Consider the following 18,987-nt stretch of genomic DNA (forward strand, 5'->3'; position numbering starts at 1 on the left):
TCTTTTTTTTTTTTTTTTTCTTTTTTTTTAAGAGGATAAGAGAGATGAGGCCTATCGCAATAGTTTAATTTTTCTATCGAGAAAAAGTTATTTCGCAATACATATCGTTATCATTCTATCGCCCAGCTTTAGCTTGAAGCCATTAAAACTTTATGAAACTGATTTGTTAAAATCCAAAATAAAAGCATTGGAGCCAAGTTTGTTTGGCTGGATAATCAAATTTGATTTGTTTTCATCTGATTAACTTAGTCTTGTGCATTAAGTACCAGGAGACTCTAAATCGGACTTGATTTGTATCTGTTTCTTTTGCAGGTTTTAGAGCTTGAGCAGCAACACAGCACTGCTCTGCAGGAGCTCTCGCAAACCTACACCGCTGAAAAAGAGCAACTAACCAAACAGCACCAAGTCCAGCTACAGGTGTGTGCGTCACAGTCTGTCATAAATCCTCTTCCTTTTTTTTTTTTTTTTTTAAACCACGTGAATTAACATCCCGTTCTCTAAATTGCGAGTTGTTTTAATGGTTACCTGTCAGTTCTTGTCTCAGTGGCTCTAAAAGCCCATTAGTGAATGGACTACACTCAATTATTGTTGATCCTTCATAACGGTCTATTTGTGCGTAGAGGCACAGAGTATTTATTTGGATTTTGTTTTCTCCGAAGCACTAAAATTTTGACCTTCTGACTGAGTACTGCGGTATTAAATAAATACATGTGTCTGCTGTAGGAGCTGAAGGGAGTCTCTGCACGGGAACTAGAGGCATGTCGCAGGGAGCTTGAAGAGGAGTCATCAAGGCAAAGACAGCACTTCCTAGAAGAGGTGGAGCTCCTCAAAGTCCAATCAGAAGAGCGGCTGCAGGACAGGATTAATCAACTGAAGGTAAGAGGAGAAAAAAGAAACTCCTTGAGATAGATAAAACAGTTTGGATTAGAAGTATTCTTTCAATTAAGATCTTTATTAATGCTGAACACCTTTGAGGTAGCCATGTTTCTCCATATAAGCAGTTCATGTGAAAATACATTGATATTCCCTATATTTGTTTCTTTAACTCGTTTCAAACATTATTATGCAATAGCTCCGGATTATTTGGAGCGTGTGTGTGATGCCATTGGCCTCTCTAAGCTTCAGCTGCACCAGTTCATTCCCAGGGATATTTTTTTCTGTTGGACTCTATCCCACTGGGGCTTCATCCAAACCCAGTTTCCTCATAATCCCTCCATCATATATGTACAAGTGTTCATGTCCGTCTGTCCCTCTGTTCTCTGAATGTGTGTGCTGATGGGTCGTGCATGTGTTCGTGTTGCTGCCATCTGAACAGTGGCTAAATGGGATGGATCTAAGCTTTTTATCCCCTGATGCAGAAGGTTTTAAGGCTGAAGTTAGTTGGGTTTTTTTTTTTTTTCCCCCCCTTCCCCCTCCAGACTTTTAGCATTTTACCATCTGAAATGTGCAAGCCAGTTGTCAGCTATAAGCCAGTCAGTCCAAAGGTCTCTGGAATGAACGAACCTACTGTGTACTTCAGCTGTTGCTCTGTGTTTTTGAATTAATCTATACACATCACTGTTTTCTTTGAAGACGGAATTTGAAGAGCAGAAGGAGGCGGAGCTTGAAAACCTGAGGCGGAGCTTTACGTCTGAACAAGAGGAAAAAGAGCGGAGCTACACAGAGAAAATGAGTCAACTCACTGCCCAGCTGCAGCAACTAGATGCTGTGGTGGCCCAGGTACCAGTCATGCATACATACATGCATATAAATATGTCTATGAAGTCTTAACTTGGATAGGTTGACAATGGCTGTTTTACTTAAGGGGGGGGAGGCAAGACTAACTGGGCGAAGTGGACAGAAAAATGTTGTATATTTACTGAAGGAAGGGAAAAGGTCCACAAGAGGGCTGAGGAGATGCAAACTGATCTCCCTATTGGAGCTCAGTCTGGGGGGAGTTATATTTTTTTTCTCCTTATCTTTCCTCATGTGGTGCATTTTCCATTGTTATACCTCTCTGACCTGTCTTCCCCTTGTGATGTTTTTGTGTAATGTATGTATGGTCGGAAGGTAAGATGGCGCCGCCATTGCGTGCAATAGGTTGGCAGCCTTAACATGAAATTTCCCCCTGTGGGACTAATAAAGGTATATCAGTCAATCAATCAAAGAGTGAGGGATGGTTATACAGACTGTGGATCTGTAGGTTAGTTTCCTTATTCACCATATATCAGATGGTATCCTGTGGAAGATGAACATATTAATGAATAAAATCACCAATCTGGTGTTTGTTTTGTTTTTGTGTTTTTGTTTTTTCAGATTAAGGCGGGTAAGGTTAAAAGCATTAGTCGAATAATCGATTAGTAGATCAACAGAAAAACAGTTTTACTGCATTTGCTTTGGCGTTTTTGTTTTTGTTTTGTTTTCTTCCCCCGAAGTAAAGCAAGTATTAGATTTCACCCTGATCTTCAGAAAATGACTTTTTTCTCTCTCACATTTTTGTAACCTCATTTGGACAGTTACAAAAAGCAGTTACAATAATAATAAATTATGTCCTGGCACATAACTGTATTCAGTTATGTATTTGGGGTTTATAATTTACTCTGACTGACCTTTTTTTTGGGATTGGTCTTGGTTATCTTCTAGGGTTGTAACAAGGCAGTTGCAATATTACCTGCATTAGTATTTCCTAAAACCTGGGGTCCCTTGGATTTCACAAACTGATCGGTCTCCTGACTGATTGGTGTTTGCATATATTTGTTTCCATGGCACCTGTCTAGCTTGACTCTTTGTAGTGAGATATTAACAGACAGCCACACTTGTGTCCCCCACGAGGTTAAAAAGGAGCGCTTAAGAGAGGTTGGGAGGGGGCTGTTGTCATGGCTACAGCATTGTTTTGGTGAGGCAGGTGACTGCATGAGATGCAATTGTGGGAGGGAGCGGAGGGGAAAAGGGAGGGAAAACGTGGTGAAAGCTGAGGGAGAGATCGGAGAGGCTGAGGAAGGAAGGGTAAGGACGCTTACAACAGATATGCAAGAAAACTCTTCCAGCTTTTGAGTGTTTGACGTCCTGAAGTTGGATTTTGTCACCGTACTGGGTTGGTACTTAACATCAGACACCTTTGATATTATATACTTTAAAATGAGGAGTGTTTTTCTCTTTAAAGTCTGTATTCAATATATTTACAATCAACAGCTGGTTTTTATTTCCTTCTGAGCCTTGTAAATGTCTTCTGTGTTATGCTTTTGGATCTGGATATTTTTGTGGTTTTCCCATTTCCCTTGTTAAGACCCAGAGGCTTTAATCAGATAGACTTGGATGGCACAGAACCAGTGTTTCAGTCTTTTTATTATGTTTTGGGTTTAGAGGTCCTGCCATGCCCTTTTTTTCAGTCTGTTACTTCTGTCCTCTCTGGGTTTCAGCTGCACACAGGTTTTAAACAAGCCATGGCATAGGTGAGAAACTAAAGGTTGGTCACAAGTGCAAGGAGAATTAACAAGATATCCTTGTTCGTTTTAACAGCTGCGGGCAGAGGTCGGGTGCCTGCAGGGAGAGCTGGAAGGAAAACGTGCAGAAATGGAGACCATGGACACGCTCCTTCAACGAAGGGAGCGAGAGACACAGGAGGGAGGGAACCTTCTTAAGATGCTCACTGATGACTTACAGACGGCTAAAGAGGAAAGGTGTGCATTTAGTTGTGTAGTTAATATTTATTATAATCATATTTTAAGCAGCAGCTCTGAGCTTTCGCAAATCCTGAATGTTCTCATTTCTGTGTACCTGTTAACCCAGATGCAAATTACACCGTACAAATGAGAAGCTGAGGCAGGTGCTGATCGAGATGCTCCGCGGCATCGTGGCAACAGAAGAACTGATTGGACAAAAGATCAGTGCCCGAGCCAAAACGTCCGAGCAGGCGACTCACCAAAGGAGCTCAAGCGTGAACAAAGAGGCACAAGAATCAGGTCTGACTGATGTATTCTATAGTCTTACAATGAATGCTAGGATTTTTTTGTTTGTTGGGGATTAACTGAAAATTGCTTTATTTCTAAAGGAACCAAGGAGGACTCTTTTTAGTGTAAGTCATGTGAGAGTTGGTTAAAAACACTTAATTTGCTCTTTCGTAGGTATTTCAGTTGCAGACTTGTCATCAGAGGAATTGGAGCTCACCCAGCTGCTCTGTGAGAGTCTCCTGGTTTCTGATGGTGAGATCAGTCCTGGTGGAGAAGAAGCAGCTCTAAATGCTTGCGGCAGACTTCGACATACAGTGGACACACTGCTAGAGCTGCTCAACCAAGCCAATACGCAGGTAAAGGAAGTAGAAATGCTCCTCAGTCCACATAGGGTTTTTTTCCTGTTTTACAGCCTTGCAAGGTGTCTGATCATTTTATGCTGGTCATTTCTCCAGCTGGAGCAGACTCACAGTGTTCATCTTTCTCTGGAGGAAAAGTTTTCTCAAGGTCGAGAAGACTCTGCACAACTCCTTGAACAGCACAAGCGTCTAATGGAGCAGCTTGATCAGGAGGCCAAGCTTAAAAGTCAGCTCCAGGTGGAGCTTCACAAAGCAGAAGGTGAGCACTATGTCTTTGTTTGGCATACTGCTGCTGTCTTCTGATTATGCTGCACATTTAGCATTTGCACCACAGTTTAACAGCTCTGCCGTTTGTGACGCTCAGTCGTGTTTGAGGTCGTTCCCTTTTTAAATAAACTTGTACCATTTGCATGATTTCTTCAGGTCTTCTTGAAGGCTACATGGCTGAAAAAGCAGCCCTAGAGGAGTCGCTACAGCAGAAGGAGACTCAAGAGGAGAGACTTGTGGAGGAGCTAGAGGACCTGAAGGTGAAGCTACACCAGATGGAGGGCCTTACCGCAGAGCTGGACACCCTCAGAGTGAAGCATCATGAGCTGACTGAGGAGCATGCCATCCTCCTGCGACAGAAGGAGCATCTCTCTACTGGACTTGGGGAGAGAGAGAAAGGTTAGCGGAGGGAGTACAAAAACATGAAATCATTTGTCTGCATAAAATAGTACATGACCTCTTTAGTGAGTTTGACTGTGCGCTTATATAATGTCTGTGCTCAGACGTGTCTTCTCTCCGTAGGCCATTGGCTCAATTTAGATCCTGACGCAGGTTTGTGGGTCAGAGTGGAGTATTAGTGTGTGAGAAGGGGGCGGGGATGAATATGCAGTATATTTGCAGTGCTGTGAGGTTGCTTTTTGTAATATTGCAATTACCAGTAGCGTGTGGCAAAGCATCTTGGAGTGCTGTCATTTGCTGTTCTATTTCTTAAGGCAGATTATGCTGAATTGTCAGTATTTAACCTCGCTCATATTCTGCATCTGCTTTTTTTTTAAATTCCTCTGAATTTAACTAAATGAAAACAATTTTACTGACTTTAATTCCTCTTTTTATTTTTCAAGCTTTGTTGGCAGAGACGGATCGTTTGTCCCAAGATAGGCTGGACTTGCAGCGGCAGGCAGAGAAGGACCACCGCTCTCTGTCCCTTCGTCTCCGGACTCTGGAGAGGGAGCTTGAGGAGCAGGAAACCAGAGGCCTGGAGACGGAGCTGCACCACAAGACCAACACTGAAGACCTCAACCAGCGTGTCCAAGCACTGGAGAAGCAGCTTAAACATGACAGGCAGTTTATCGAGGTGAGGCTTGACAAATTAAACTGGTGGGTAATCTTTGGGTTTGTTTGCATTTGGATATCATGGATTCTTTCTTGATTGTTTTTTTCAAGGTTATCAAAGTGTCATAGACTATTTTCCAAGTTGGTGCTTAATCCAGCGGACAGGCTTTCACTGAATTTGTTACTGTCCATAATAGGAGCAGGCTGTGGAACGTGAACACGAGCGGGATGAGTTCCAGCAGGAGATCCGCAGGCTTGAGGCCCAGCTCAGACAGACTCCTAGTGTGGATAATAAAGGATACCAGGTGAGGCACTTTAACTTAACTGTGTGTGTCTGTAAATATTACAGCTTTTCTCAGCTTGTGATTTGGTCACAAAGCATTTCTTAAACCCAAAACAGAAGTACCTTAACAGCATCTTTTGTTCTTCTTCTTTTTTTTTTTTCTTCTTTTTCATCAAACATTGTCTTATCAGATCTACTGCTATCCTGTAATTCAGCCTAAATTTCATTTTCATTACCACAGGCATAGTCTCTGTTAAAACTCTTGTGTTTGGATCAATTGCTTTGTTGGCTTCAACAACAGACGTCTTTTTTTTTTTTTTTTTTTTTGTGCAATGTTTTGTGATTTAAACACAGGTTAAAGTATTTCAATGCTCTGATTTATATCTACCCATAAATACTGAAGCACAATGTATTTAACCAGAATTTGTTAAACAAAATGTTTCTGTTTCTAGTGTGTCGCAGTTGTAGTGTTTGTTTGGTGTGATTACTATTTGCAAGTTAGCTGTGGAGTACATAGTGTTACTGGTGTTGAAGTGATGAATGTGGTGTTTGCCAATGAGCCTGACTATTACCATGTGTTTATCCCTGTGCTGAATGGATTGCTGTAGTTTGAGGACTTGGTTCTGCAGGTATGAAATCTAACTGTAGCATGCTTGTCTTAGCTCTCTGTCATGCATGGTGTGTGTGGTTTGCATCATCTTTTTTGTAGTGCTTATGTACTGGTTATAGGTTCTGCATTCATTAGTATTCAGTAGTCCATTTGCTAATATTCATTTGCATCTTTTTCACACGTCATCTGTCTTTCATCTTCATGTTGCTGCTCTCTGAAATGGCTTAAATTCAGTGTCCCAACCAGTGGCTGCAGATCTGGATTGGCTGTTTGTTTTTTGTTTTTTTTAAAGCATCTTATCATGTAGCGTTTTGTTCTTTGGCTTGTTTTTTTTGTTTTGTTTTGTTTTGTTTTTTGCTTGTTTTAAATTTGCAGTTTTCCATCTTAAAACCCTGGAAACTGAATCAGTCTTTCTGCCTCTGCAGGTGGAGAGCTTGCAAGCTGTTATCAAAGATAAGACCGAGGACTATTCTTCTTTGCTTGCAACCTGTCAGCAAGCCCAGCGCGATCTTGCAGAACGCAATGAGGAGATAGACAAGCTGGCTGGTCGAATCAGAGAGTTGGAGCAAGCGCTGCTCAACAGTGTAGAGAGTAACAGATGCGTCAGTCAACTGGAACAAGAACTTCAAAAAGCGAAGCTGAGAGAGCAGGAGCTTACACAAGTAAGGGCAAAGTGCACACTTTGAGTTCAGGTGAAGTGTCGGTGTGCATCCTCCCTCAAGAGTTAACTGATGCTCTCTTTGTCAGGATAAACAGGCACTAGAGCAGCAGCATCTGTCCAGCAGGCTTCAGATCTCAGCCCTGCAGTCCAAACTGGATGAGACGAGACACTGTTACCATGACAACATGCGTGACCCCACCCAGGAGCTTAAGGATGCCCTAGACACTGCTCAACAGAGTCTACAGAGCAAAGAGCAGGAGGTCTGTTAGGTTTTATGTAATGCTAGTTTATGGTAGCTAAGAAGATTTGGGCTGATGTGTGGTGGCGGTTGTTGTTTGACACGTTTTGCTGTGCTGCCACCTTTTGGTTGGGAAAATGTTTGTGATGTCTTAGTCAATCTTTTAAAGCAATCAGTCTGATTAGTTATCAGCAAATGCAGAACTTGAAAATTGTATTTTGGTTTTGATTTAAATAGTTACGTTGCATTTCTTAGGTTGAGGTTCTGCTTGGCCAGCTGGAGACTGTGCAGAGAGACTTGACTATAAAGGAAGCTGAAGTAAAACACCTCACACTACAGCTGGAGCTGCTGACTAATTCCAATGCAGCACATGTTAATGAGCTCCAAGAGCAGATTACTGCCCTGAAGGTAAGAAGTGGGATGTGTTTCTCAGATGACTAAACAATGTAAATGACCCAAAATATGTTACACTATACAGTTCAATACAATTCAATAAGTTGCGTTTGTCCAACATTTGTACTTTTATATAAAACCATGACTGCAGCAAAGAATACTTATGCCTTAATTATATTGTTATCTCAGCTTTTGAAGACTTGCTTCTTTTGTGAGTCTCCTCCCTTCCTGCTGCTACTTTACTGCAGCCTTAGCTTACTTGCACATTTCATGGCTGATAAAAGTAAGATGGTTACTTGTTGCATTCACTTTTCTGTTGCTACATCAACTTCTATCAAGCCTGCTAGGTCAGACTGCTACACCCAAACAAAGCCTGACTGAACCTTTTTTTTTTTTCTTTTTTTTTTTTTAAATGTGACTGAGTGAAGCAGTGGAGATGGGAGACTATGTTTTATCTGCTGCTCTGAGCTAACACTAGCAGTTAAAATGCACTACTGTGCCCTCTATTGTTTTTTTTGTTTGTTTTTTTTAATATCAGTTTTTCTGGTTTTGCAGCAGATTTCTTTTTTCTCTATTTAATATTTCCTTCAGTTACTCTCATTATGGTTAGTTGAAAAACAGTTGAATCCAAGGATAACTGATAATGCACTACCAATTCCAGGAAAATGTGTCTGCCCTGACGATACTTAAGGAGGAAAAGGAGCAACTTTGCAAGGAGGATGAAATGGATGAAGAGACGCTCCCTTCAGCACTTCTTCAGGAGAAAAACCACGAGATCGACCACCTCAACAGTGAAATCCAAAGACTGGAACAGGAACTTGAGAATACCAGCGATAACAAGGTCAGTGTAAACACTAACTAAATATTTGAGTGCACATACCTGATGAGGCCATGATTTATTTATTTATTTTTAATGGAATCGTTTTGATTGTTTTCTGACAAAAGGTTCTGGAAGCTGAGCTTGAAGATCTGCGCTCACAGGTGGAACATCTTAAATCTGAAATCACAAGAGTGCGCCAAGACAAACAGGAAGAAGAGGAGCGCCTTCACGAGGTAATCAGTACGCTGCAGGCAGAACTCGCCACCCTGGGACCCAACCTGCATGAAGTCAGTGACTCTCAGGACGGTGACAGCATCAATCCTTCACCCGCCCCCAGCCCCGAACCTCAAAACGATACCATCCAAGAACAAGAGAAGAAAGTGGGGCCGAACAGCCTAAAGCATGAACTCAGCCTGACTCATTCTACCGCCTCCCGATCGCTTCGTTCTCGTATCAAGGCCCTTCAGAGTCAGCTCGAGACTGCAGTGGCAGAGAAAGAGGGACTGGAACGATTACTGCTCACCCAGGAGGAAGAGTACAGAGGGCACGGGGAAGAATTTGGAAAGAGGCTAAAAGCTGAGAGAGAAAAGTCAGATGAAATCCAAGGTCTCCTCTCCCTGAAGGAAACTGAGCTGGAGGAGGTCACAGCCCAGCTAGAAGAGGAGAGGGAGAAGAGGACGCTATCAGAGGAGGAGAGGAACAGCTGGAAAGTTCAAGCAGAAGAGGCAGGTACCCTGCAGGAGGAAAAAGCCTGCCTCAGCTCTCAGGTTTTGGAACTCCAGACTAATGAAGAGGAGAGGGTGAGAGAGATCGAAACTCTAAAAACAAAGGAGATGGAGATGAAAGTGGAAATGGACATCCTCAGAGAAAGCAGTCTCACTCTTGAGAGACAAGTCCAGGAGCTAAGAGCAGAGGTGGTCGATATGGAGGAACAGGTGGCTCAGGAAAGGGCAAGAATTAAAACCCTGGAGACTGTGAAGAGAGAGCTTTCTGCCGAACGTGAGGCACTGAGGAGGAGAGAGGGCCAGCTCCAAGAGGAAATTGAAAAGCTACAACAGGAAGTGACTTCACTGAAAGCCCTTATCCAGGACCTGACGGTTAAGCTAAATGAAAACGAAACCAGTCAAGAAGAGGCTCAAAAGGAAGTGCTGGTAGGTGTTGGTTTAGTTTTAAAGACCAAACCTCATTATTGGCTTATTCACTTTGAACACAGCTATCTGTCATCAGTGATGGTCTTATTTGCGGATACGTCGGCCATATTTCTGTTGTCTCCCATAAACCTTTACTGTCTTTATGTGTATGTACTAATCGGAAGGTTGGTGGTTCGATCCCTGGCTGCTCTAGTCTGACGCATTCATTGGCGTATGAACATGTGTGACTGTTGGATTAAAAGCATTTCAGCATAGGAAAAAAAAGTGCTTGTATGAATGAGTGAATGAGGCACGTTTGTATAAACAGCTTTGAGTGCTGCAGGAGAGTAGAAAAGTGCTATACAAGAATCGCTCAATTTACCATTCAATCTGTAATAACCATATAATAACAATGTTTTAGCTGTTTGACTATTTCATTAAACAGAGCAGTAAAACATGCTGTAATCTTCAGTTTTTAAAATTGTAATAGTTTCAATGAACAAATCTGTTTATTGTCACTCAAAAGAGTTCTTTTTCAAAAATGTCAGTTGCCCAGCAACCTCTTTAAACTTAAACAAGTCTCAGTACGAAACAGGAAATATTTTGCTGCTGCTTTTCTTTTTCTTTCCCCTCCGAAGCATACAGCTGTGCCGTAAGACCACATCTGGTTATAATTAGGGGCGTTGCTGTTGTGACGTGGTGCAGCACTGAGAGATAGCAAAATCTTGACCCGCACAGAGGAAGTGACATTAAAAAGAGGAAGCAGGAAGAAAATCTTTGGTAGCACTGGCTTTTAAAGCTGTGTTGCACTTTATTTTTTGTGTTTTGTTCTAACTTGGCAGGATGTGGTAAGAAAAGAGAGCATGACTTCTTTAATGCACTGGTTAGTTTGTAGCATGTCTCTGCATTTTATCGGAGCTTGTTGTTTTTCGGTTTTTGTTTTGTTTACTAGTTCACAGCTGCTTTTGGCAAATTTCTCTCTTCATGTTACATTGACGTACTTGTTTGTAATGCGAGTGAAAGATTACAGCTTATACAACAGATGCATACACTGACTGTACTCTGTAAAATGCTGTTATATTTGAAAGTGTTTAAATCTGGTTATATAAGGTTCGTGTATGTTTTCTTTTTTTTGGGGGGGGGACTAAAGGAAAAGGGGTGTGATATGACACTTAATGTTTCTGTGGATGTCTTTCTTCCACTTCAGACCCATGCTGAGGAGACCTTGGCTAAAGCAGACACTACCTTGAGACAAAAGGAGGTTGAGCTGTCCGAGCTCAAGGAAGAACATCAGGCTCTGAGGACAGAGCTGACTGCACTGAGACAGGGTCTGAGTACCAGTACAGAAAGGGCTGAAAAACTGCATGAGGAAGTTCAGGTGGGAATCAGAGTTGACCACACATTATCAGATAAGATGTATAGTGGTTTTAATTAATGTGGTGGTCTGAGTGCTTGAAGCTTGACTGCTGCATTTTAATGTCACAATTTCTCTGGCAGACCAAAGATCGTGCTCTCATTGACCTTGAAGCGGACAACCAACAACTGAAGGCAGAACTTCAAAGCGTTCAGGAGGACTTGGCTGCACAGGAGGAGGAATTGGCCTATCAGCAGAGAGAACTGCAGCAGCTCCGACAGCAGAGCCAACAGGACACACTTCAGGGATACCCACATAAGGGTGAGTACTAAATAAGTCTTTGCACTTATTGTCTGAGGGTAAATATTGTTTTATGATTATGTGCAAGCCTATAAAAAGCAATGACAATGGAAATCTATTTGACCTAGCCTTTTATGTTTACAAGGAATAGTGGAATTTGGGTTTTAAAATAAGAAATGCAAACTTTGTTTAAAACATGACTTATAGATTCCCCCCCCCCCCCCCCCTTTTTTTTTTTTTTTCCAACAAAACAAGCAGTTTCCAGATGTTGAGCTCTGGGAGTATTTCATGGATCAATTGAAAGAATAAAGGTGAACATTTTAACATGTTCTCATACTGATCATTTTTTCTTTCACTGTCAGATATTTCTGTCAGAGCCTTCGAGGATATTGTGTCTCACCATGAAGACTCTCTGAGCTCTCCGGAGGTTTTAAGAAGACTCGAGTGCTCTGAGGACAGAATCCCTGAACGTTTCCACACCTCTGAGCTCAGTGGCTTGAATAACACAGGCCTGGACCTCCCCCAGGTCAAACCCTCTCCCAGGGTTGTAATGGAGCCTACTTCACACTCCAGGACCATCACCCCAGACCCAGCTACACAGAGTTCCCACTCGCCACGCTCTGTGTCAGTGTCTGAGAACTACTCCATCCTCGATTCACTGGATGCCGATAAAGTATGTAGTTCGAGCTCAGATATGTAAACCATGTGTTCATTTCTTTTGGTTTCAGTTCTAACTCAGATTATTATGTATTCTTGTTCACAGGTACGTGAATTGGAAGGACTTGACCTAACGACTCCTTCCTCACCACTTGGCTCCACCTCTTCCTTGTCGGCACCCGAATGGGCCAGTGACGGATATGGCAGCAGTGAGTATTTCCACACCGTGACACCTGTGACTTGTGAGGATTTTGAGTCACTTGTATATCTGGATATTCTGCATAAAGGCAGCTGAACGCCGCTGTTCTCCTCTTATTCAGATGTGAGTTCAGAACTGGGTGCTAGGCTGAGACTGGAGTTGGAGCAGACTGAGAGACTGGATGCTCAGTTTATTGAGTACCTCCGCTGTAGAGGAGTTGACCCCACCGCTAACACGGACAGTGCTGCGGGCAGTATGAGCTACAGCGATGATCTGTTGTCACCTGAGCTTCAGGTAGGCTTCACATAGAATTGATAAACATGTTAAAGTAACAAAAAGCCAGATTTTTTTTCACTTTGTCTTTCTTCATGCAGGGACTGTTGAAGAAAGTTTATCAAGAAAGCTGCAGAATTCTGACCTTATCTCAGCGTCGTGTCAATCCATCAGCACAGTCTCATGTGTTGGACTTAAAAGCCTGCTCACTGAGTCTGTCGCAGCATCATGCTGAAGATGGCTCTGCTCTACTGCACCACCAAGATAAATCATCTAATCCTCCCATGAGCTGGCAGCAGGAGAAGAGGGCATTGCAGGAGACTGTGATTGCACTCCGAGAGCTGCTCTGTCGAATGGCACAAAGACACTCACAAGTGAGTTTCTTCTATTTAAAGGATAATTTGTTTTAAATCGGTTATTGGCATGAAGGTATTATTTTTCATTCAGGTGTAAGGAGTTTAACTTAACATGGTGCATTAACTTACCTTGTATCTGTATAAATCATTTTTTTCACCATCTTTCTCAGACTGATGACAGAGTTGACAGTAACTGGCACAGAGATCAACTGCAGACTGAACGACGGGATGAATCCCAACTGAGGGCAGAGCTGGAGGAGAGCCAGAAACAACTCAAATGTGCACATGACGCTCAGCAAGAGCAGAAGAACAAAATGATGGCGCTCAGGTATGTATTACATGCTCAAAATACAGTCACTTAAACAGGCCTCCCCTGTGAATCAGCATTTTGCAAACAGATGGGTTTCAACTTCATTGTTGAGGCATGTTAAAGGGCCCCTTTCCTAAACTTTTTTTATGTTTTAGTCTAACCTATTACAATGTAACTATGGTAAAGTTGGAAATTACCAATTTTCTTCAGGCTGACTATAGAAGAGGCTGAGGAAGCTTTGAGGAGAGAGCAGGCCAGAGTGTGTGAGCTTCAACAAGAACTGGAGCAGGAGAGGGCTCTAAGTCTGCGTAAAGGAAGGGAGGAGGAGGAAAGGAGAGAGGTAAGAGGAGCACTAAAAAATGGACACTACTAAAATTTTCTATTCATACAGAAAACTTCAGTTCGCTACATTTGTAACATCACTACCCAATGTTTGTGTTTTTACTCGATGTACTCTGTCTAGAATGTACAGGTGTCTTCTGAGAAGCTGAGGTCAGAGGTCATGTCTCTAAAGGGGCAGGTGGAGCAGGAGAGGGTGGCCTGTAGCAACCTGAGACAAGAACTTCAGATTGAACAGTCCCGCTGTTTGCTGCTAGAGAAACGCCTGGACGACACTCAGAAGGAGCTAGAAGATGAACGCAAACGTTCTTCCCACCAACAAGAGCTCAGCTTGCAAGAAAAGACTCGTCAGGAGCTCCTGCTGACTGAAGCAGAAACTCGCTTGACTGAAATTCACTCGAAGCTTGCAGATTCTCACAGGAAGCTTGATGAAGAGCGAGACCGCTGCTCTAGGCAGGTGGATGAGCTCAGCCGTAGACATGATGCCGACGCTGCAAGAGACAGGAAGTTCATCTCGGACTTGCGCTCCCAGCTAGAGCAAGAGCGAATGCAAGGGGAGGAGTTGGCAGCTGTGGCGGACAGACTGAGGGCAGAGCTACTACAGAGCAGGAGGCGATGGGAAGAAGAGGACCGAACGAGGAGGGAGGAGCTTCAGCGGGAGCAGGAAGCGGCCACCCGAAATCGTATCACAATTGAGACTCTGAAGGAGCAGAAACAGGAAGCAAACCGGGCTTTAGAGGTGGAGCGAGAGCAGTCCAGGCGCCAAGGGGTGGAACTCACAGAGCTGAAGGAGAGACTCCGAGTGCTGAAGGACAAAGAGAGGGAGAGGGAGGAGCAGTGGGAAAGGGAGAAGAGGAAGGAGATGCAAGAGCAGATGGAGAGAGAGAGGCGACAGGAGAGGATCAACAGCAAACTGGTAAGATGCATCAGCCCAAATCTTCTCTAGTGTACTCACTGCCTATGCAAATCCATAAAGACACATCGTTGTGAACATTTCTGACTTTAGTGTGAGTTGGAGTTGTTGAGGCAGCAGGACCAGCAGCGCATGCAGGAGCTGCAGCGCACTCTGGCAGAGCTGGAAAGAGACGAGAGAGAGATGGCTGCTCAGCGCCTGTCTGGACGAACAGCGGGACAACAACACGACGCTGAACCTTTCCAGCACCCCCACACCAACCTTCATACTGATGGTGGCCAGGCAGGAGTGTTAAAGCAGCACCAGCAGGTATTCAAGTGCTTTAATCCCTATGAGGAATCCAAACTATTGTGACAAAGTTTTTCATTAGGATTACATTTTGGCACATGTAATCATTGCTAAATGAATTTTTTTCTCGCCTTAGACGCCATCCAAGTCGTCTTCCAACCTGTTGGAGACGTTACTGAAGGAGAACTCTGATTTGACAGAGCGTGTGACATCACTGAGCCAGGAGAGGGCCACTCTCAAGCACAAACTCACCTGCCTGGAGCGACAGCTGCGCCGCACAGAAAATGAGCTTGCCAAGGTCACCGCGGAAACCGAAAATAGGCCTGTCTACGACATGTCCAGCCAGAGCAAGGTCAGTAGGCAGGACATCAGGATAAATTAGGGGTGTAATTGCCATTTTTGCAATAGCTTTTCAAGAACAGATATTGACTCCAAAGTCCCTAATTGCCATTTCTGGCTTCACTGTACACTGGTGGTTGTATAGGGATGAAATGTTGACAGCGTTTGCTTGATTTGCAGCTTCAGCGTTACTATGAGCGCTACCTGCGAGCTGAGAGCTTCAGGAAAGCTCTGGTGTACCAGAAGCGTTACTTGCTGCTGCTGATAGGAGGATTCCAGGAGTGTGAACAAGCCACGCTGTGTCTTATCGCTCACATGGGAGCTCGACCCTCACCCCCAATCTCCTCCAGGCGTAGACCCCTCGGACGATTTAGGGCTGCAGTGCGAGTCATAATTGCGGTCTCAAGGTAAGAAATGTATCATAATATACATATTAGTTGTATTCCCTAGAAGGCAGAGATTATTAGTTAATTCCATGCACTTTTTCAGAATGAGGTTCCTGACGAGGAAATGGCAGAAAGCAATCCGAAGATTATCAACTGGGGTTGTCAATGGGCATGCTCCAGGTCAGCTCTGTCTACATAATTTAGACTTGCATGTATTATCCAAGTGAGTATGAGTGCATAGGTAATTTAATTTTATCGTTCCTGGCAGGGCCTAAAGCTGAAGTTTTAAGGCAGCAGCAGCAGCCAAGATCAAATTCTGACCCGACGCAGATCCGAGACAGCAACGCCATCTACATAGACACTCTGTCAGCGCTCGTCCCACCCAGCAAATCGCCCTTCAGGCTGCGCCACAGGTTTGGTCTCGCTTAGCAGATTTTATTAGAAACTGATATGATTCAATTAGTTTTTGGGGTTTTTTTTCGTCTTCTTAAATACGCTTTCTATACTCTTCAGGTCACACTCCAGTACCCCTTTGGCCTCTGTACAATCAGGTGGAACAGCTCAGGATCCAGAACAATCCCTGACAGAATATATCCATCATCTAGAGAAAGTCCAGCAGCGGTTGGTGGGAGCCAGGCAAGGTGAGTAGCATTTAGAATAAGAAAGAGGGGGAAGGGGGGCTATAAGGTATTCACTGCAAACACAGGGTGTATCCCTAATGGTAAGTTCACTGGTTTAGGGGTGGGAACACTGTTGCTGTATGCCTGCTTGGCCGTAGCAAACCATGACAGATTGAGCAGTGCACAGGCCTGAGAGAAAACACCGTGGTGATGGTCTTCAAATAGCTCAACGCTGACAGGATTGGGTTTGCCTTATTGAGCACAATTTAAGGGGTTCTGAGCACTTAATTCATTTGAATATCATACTGGAAGATGTTTCAGGGCACTGGGATATAGCACCTGTACCAGCATCAGACTACACAATAGTAGCCTAGGAATGGCCCAAGTGTACTTTCAGTACACTCTAAAGAACACAAGACAATACTTTTAAACATGGAAAAGGGAGGAAAGAGTCACATAATCATCTCTCTTGGAAGTGCCCTATACCAAATTAACCAACCAGCCACGAGACTGCTTTACTGACAAGTAACTAAATTGTATCGGGCTCTTTAAAATGACTTTCAGCTGCTCCCTGGTCTCAAGAGGGCACCACAGCAGGTTGCTCCACATGTTTGATTTGGCAAGGTTTTACGCCAGATGCCCTTCCCCGACATAACCCCGAAGGAGTTATGCCGGGGAGCTTTTGCCTGGGAAGCAAAAGCTTGCTGGTTCCCTACATAAAGGAGACTGTGCTGGGCTTTTTGCATATATAAATGCACTTTGTGCTGTTGAAGAAACTCCCAGGTACCTGAAAAATCTGCTAAAATGTATTGCAGGCATGAGCATTCTAGTCTGCTTTGTCTGCCATTGAAAGAATTTGTGAATCTGACTGTGTGACTTACCAACCCTCTAAAAAGATAAATGTTGTGTGAGCTGATCCTGGTGCTTCATGCATGTCTCCTAAATAAATCACCCTGTTTCTGGGAGATGTTTCCTATAAATTTTTATATCCATTAGTCTGGTGCAAGTCAGTTAACCATTAAGATATTTTTTCCCCTGGGACCATACTGGTTTAAAAAAATGAAATAAAATTGTTTCCACATCCCACAAAACCTATGTGCTCTATCATCTTCCAACCTAGTAAACAAGACTCATTTATCCCCACCCTCCAAAGAGGAAAGGAAACTACAGTCACCCTGTTCCCCTGATATGATTGGTTATCGGCAGCACTGGCTGCAAGAGAACGGGACTTGGCTGTACCTGAGCTGCTTGTCACCCCTTTACCTATATGGGCCAGGTGAGTGTGAGTGTAACACACTCACTCCACTGAAGGATAAAGTTAGCACAGTGCTCAGGGACTGACGTGTCACTAGTCACCGAGCACAGTCTATTACAGGGGATAACTTTGGTCTGGAAATGTACATGTCCTGCAGGGTTCTATAAAATTTAATTCAAACGTACTGAATAATAATTTTTGAGAGACATGTCATGTGGTGTGTTATGAGATTTGACTATTAATGCAGTGAGAAGCTAAGCTGTCAAAAATTCGATCCTGAAGCATGATGATGCAATAATAAGTGATGATTCAGGATTTAAACCGTGGCTGAGCACATGGCAGAGCTTCCTGTCAACACGGTGAACGAGTCAAATGCATCTGGAAAAGTAGAACAAAGGAGGAACATAGTTACATCGAGTACATGTCTGAAGCCCAGGTGGCTCTGTATGTGTATAACCCAGTAAAGTGGTGAAGCTGGTGCAGTAGATGCATAACGTGGATGGAGTCATTGTAGCAAAACCCTGCAGAGCATGAAGTCACTAAGTGGAATAGTTTATTCCATTTCAGCTACATTTGTTTTTATGTCTTGTTTTATTTAACTTCGTGTTTGTGTAAATGTTGAACTGTTTTGAGGTGCACTCTGAAATTTTGAGGGAATAGTGGCACATGTTCATCTACTGATCTCATAACTTTCGCCATCAATGCTCCTGTGCCTGACTGCTTTTAGTCTTAGAGCTAGAGATGCAGTTCTCTGACAACAAGAATTATGTCAGTGCTATTTTTCAGTACATTGTCATAATTTTAAAAGTCAACAATTTTGTTTATTAACTAGTTGGAAAACTACTAAATAACTACTACGTTTACTGAAAGGAACTTGTAGTCAAGACCATTTTAAACTTTAGCTTGGTTCCTATTTATGTAAGGTGCCAGTCTGTAATTAAAGGTTGTTTGTTGCTGCATCTAATTTTTCTTCTTCTCCCCTTTCTGTAGGTTCATCTGGTCTCCTGCCTGATCCAAAGTAGCCTGAAATCTAAAGACTGAATCTGCCTGCATATTGTTTCAAAACTGCTCATGCCTTACATCTTGTAGAAATGTATAGAAATTATAAGTTTCCTGACTTTTATACTAAATTGTTTTTTAATTATTTTTGGGGGGTAATTTTTCTATCCTGTGTACTGCCAATATTTTGAAAGTCACTCTTTAATACACTGTTTCTCAAACACTGTTTGCTTTTTTTGTGCTCTGTAAATGGTGTTAATGTTCTTCATACATGTTACTAAATGCACTAGTTTTATACTGGAAGTCTAAGATCTACAAAACTTGTGCACCATTACAAAAATGTAAACCACGTACATGTTGTTTTTATCATAAAGTAAATAAATTAAGTGTGACTATGAACCAGATGGAGTGTTTCTTGCAAAACCTCAAAACACAGGTATCCTGATAAATATTGAACAATGGCGGGGTGTTTTAGTTCTGTTTGTAGTCCACTGTTAGGCTTAATAAAGAGTTGATTTAAAACCGGAAGTCTTTAGTGCACAGAGTAAAGCAGTGAGCATTTTGGGATACTAAAGCTGTACAAAGGTAAATCCAGTCAGTAAGGAACTTCTAATTGGGTGGTTTTATTTTTGGTCTCTTTAAATTTTCTACAAAAA

General features: G+C 42.9%; 1 protein-coding gene across 2 annotated transcripts in view; it reads left to right on the forward strand.

Annotated features, from left to right (window-relative positions):
* The window catches only part of pcnt (pericentrin), a 35,169-nt gene extending 16,451 nt beyond the window's left edge, over nucleotides 1-18,718 (forward strand). The window contains exons 29-60 of one of the 2 annotated variants that reach the window (XM_063500146.1): nucleotides 313-417; nucleotides 724-876; nucleotides 1,573-1,719; nucleotides 3,499-3,659; nucleotides 3,769-3,941; nucleotides 4,104-4,285; nucleotides 4,385-4,547; nucleotides 4,712-4,954; nucleotides 5,398-5,630; nucleotides 5,806-5,913; nucleotides 6,500-6,520; nucleotides 6,927-7,163; nucleotides 7,249-7,422; nucleotides 7,656-7,808; nucleotides 8,455-8,634; nucleotides 8,739-9,764; nucleotides 10,951-11,121; nucleotides 11,241-11,418; nucleotides 11,760-12,070; nucleotides 12,161-12,263; nucleotides 12,375-12,547; nucleotides 12,628-12,900; nucleotides 13,053-13,210; nucleotides 13,403-13,532; nucleotides 13,656-14,447; nucleotides 14,538-14,753; nucleotides 14,869-15,084; nucleotides 15,252-15,478; nucleotides 15,561-15,637; nucleotides 15,726-15,870; nucleotides 15,971-16,098; nucleotides 18,323-18,718. In XM_063500146.1, coding sequence (XP_063356216.1) covers nucleotides 313-417; nucleotides 724-876; nucleotides 1,573-1,719; nucleotides 3,499-3,659; nucleotides 3,769-3,941; nucleotides 4,104-4,285; nucleotides 4,385-4,547; nucleotides 4,712-4,954; nucleotides 5,398-5,630; nucleotides 5,806-5,913; nucleotides 6,500-6,520; nucleotides 6,927-7,163; nucleotides 7,249-7,422; nucleotides 7,656-7,808; nucleotides 8,455-8,634; nucleotides 8,739-9,764; nucleotides 10,951-11,121; nucleotides 11,241-11,418; nucleotides 11,760-12,070; nucleotides 12,161-12,263; nucleotides 12,375-12,547; nucleotides 12,628-12,900; nucleotides 13,053-13,210; nucleotides 13,403-13,532; nucleotides 13,656-14,447; nucleotides 14,538-14,753; nucleotides 14,869-15,084; nucleotides 15,252-15,478; nucleotides 15,561-15,637; nucleotides 15,726-15,870; nucleotides 15,971-16,098; nucleotides 18,323-18,354 — 6,789 coding nt within the window. In that variant the 3' untranslated portion in view covers nucleotides 18,355-18,718. The remainder of the gene's footprint in view (nucleotides 1-312; nucleotides 418-723; nucleotides 877-1,572; nucleotides 1,720-3,498; nucleotides 3,660-3,768; nucleotides 3,942-4,103; nucleotides 4,286-4,384; nucleotides 4,548-4,711; nucleotides 4,955-5,397; nucleotides 5,631-5,805; nucleotides 5,914-6,499; nucleotides 6,521-6,926; nucleotides 7,164-7,248; nucleotides 7,423-7,655; nucleotides 7,809-8,454; nucleotides 8,635-8,738; nucleotides 9,765-10,950; nucleotides 11,122-11,240; nucleotides 11,419-11,759; nucleotides 12,071-12,160; nucleotides 12,264-12,374; nucleotides 12,548-12,627; nucleotides 12,901-13,052; nucleotides 13,211-13,402; nucleotides 13,533-13,655; nucleotides 14,448-14,537; nucleotides 14,754-14,868; nucleotides 15,085-15,251; nucleotides 15,479-15,560; nucleotides 15,638-15,725; nucleotides 15,871-15,970; nucleotides 16,099-18,322) is intronic. The other variant, XM_063500147.1, reaches the window with a different exon arrangement.
* The last annotated feature ends 269 nt before the right edge of the window (nucleotides 18,719-18,987 follow it).

This window comes from Pelmatolapia mariae, linkage group LG16_19 (genome assembly GCF_036321145.2).
Source record: "Pelmatolapia mariae isolate MD_Pm_ZW linkage group LG16_19, Pm_UMD_F_2, whole genome shotgun sequence".
NCBI lineage: Eukaryota > Metazoa > Chordata > Actinopteri > Cichliformes > Cichlidae > Pelmatolapia > Pelmatolapia mariae.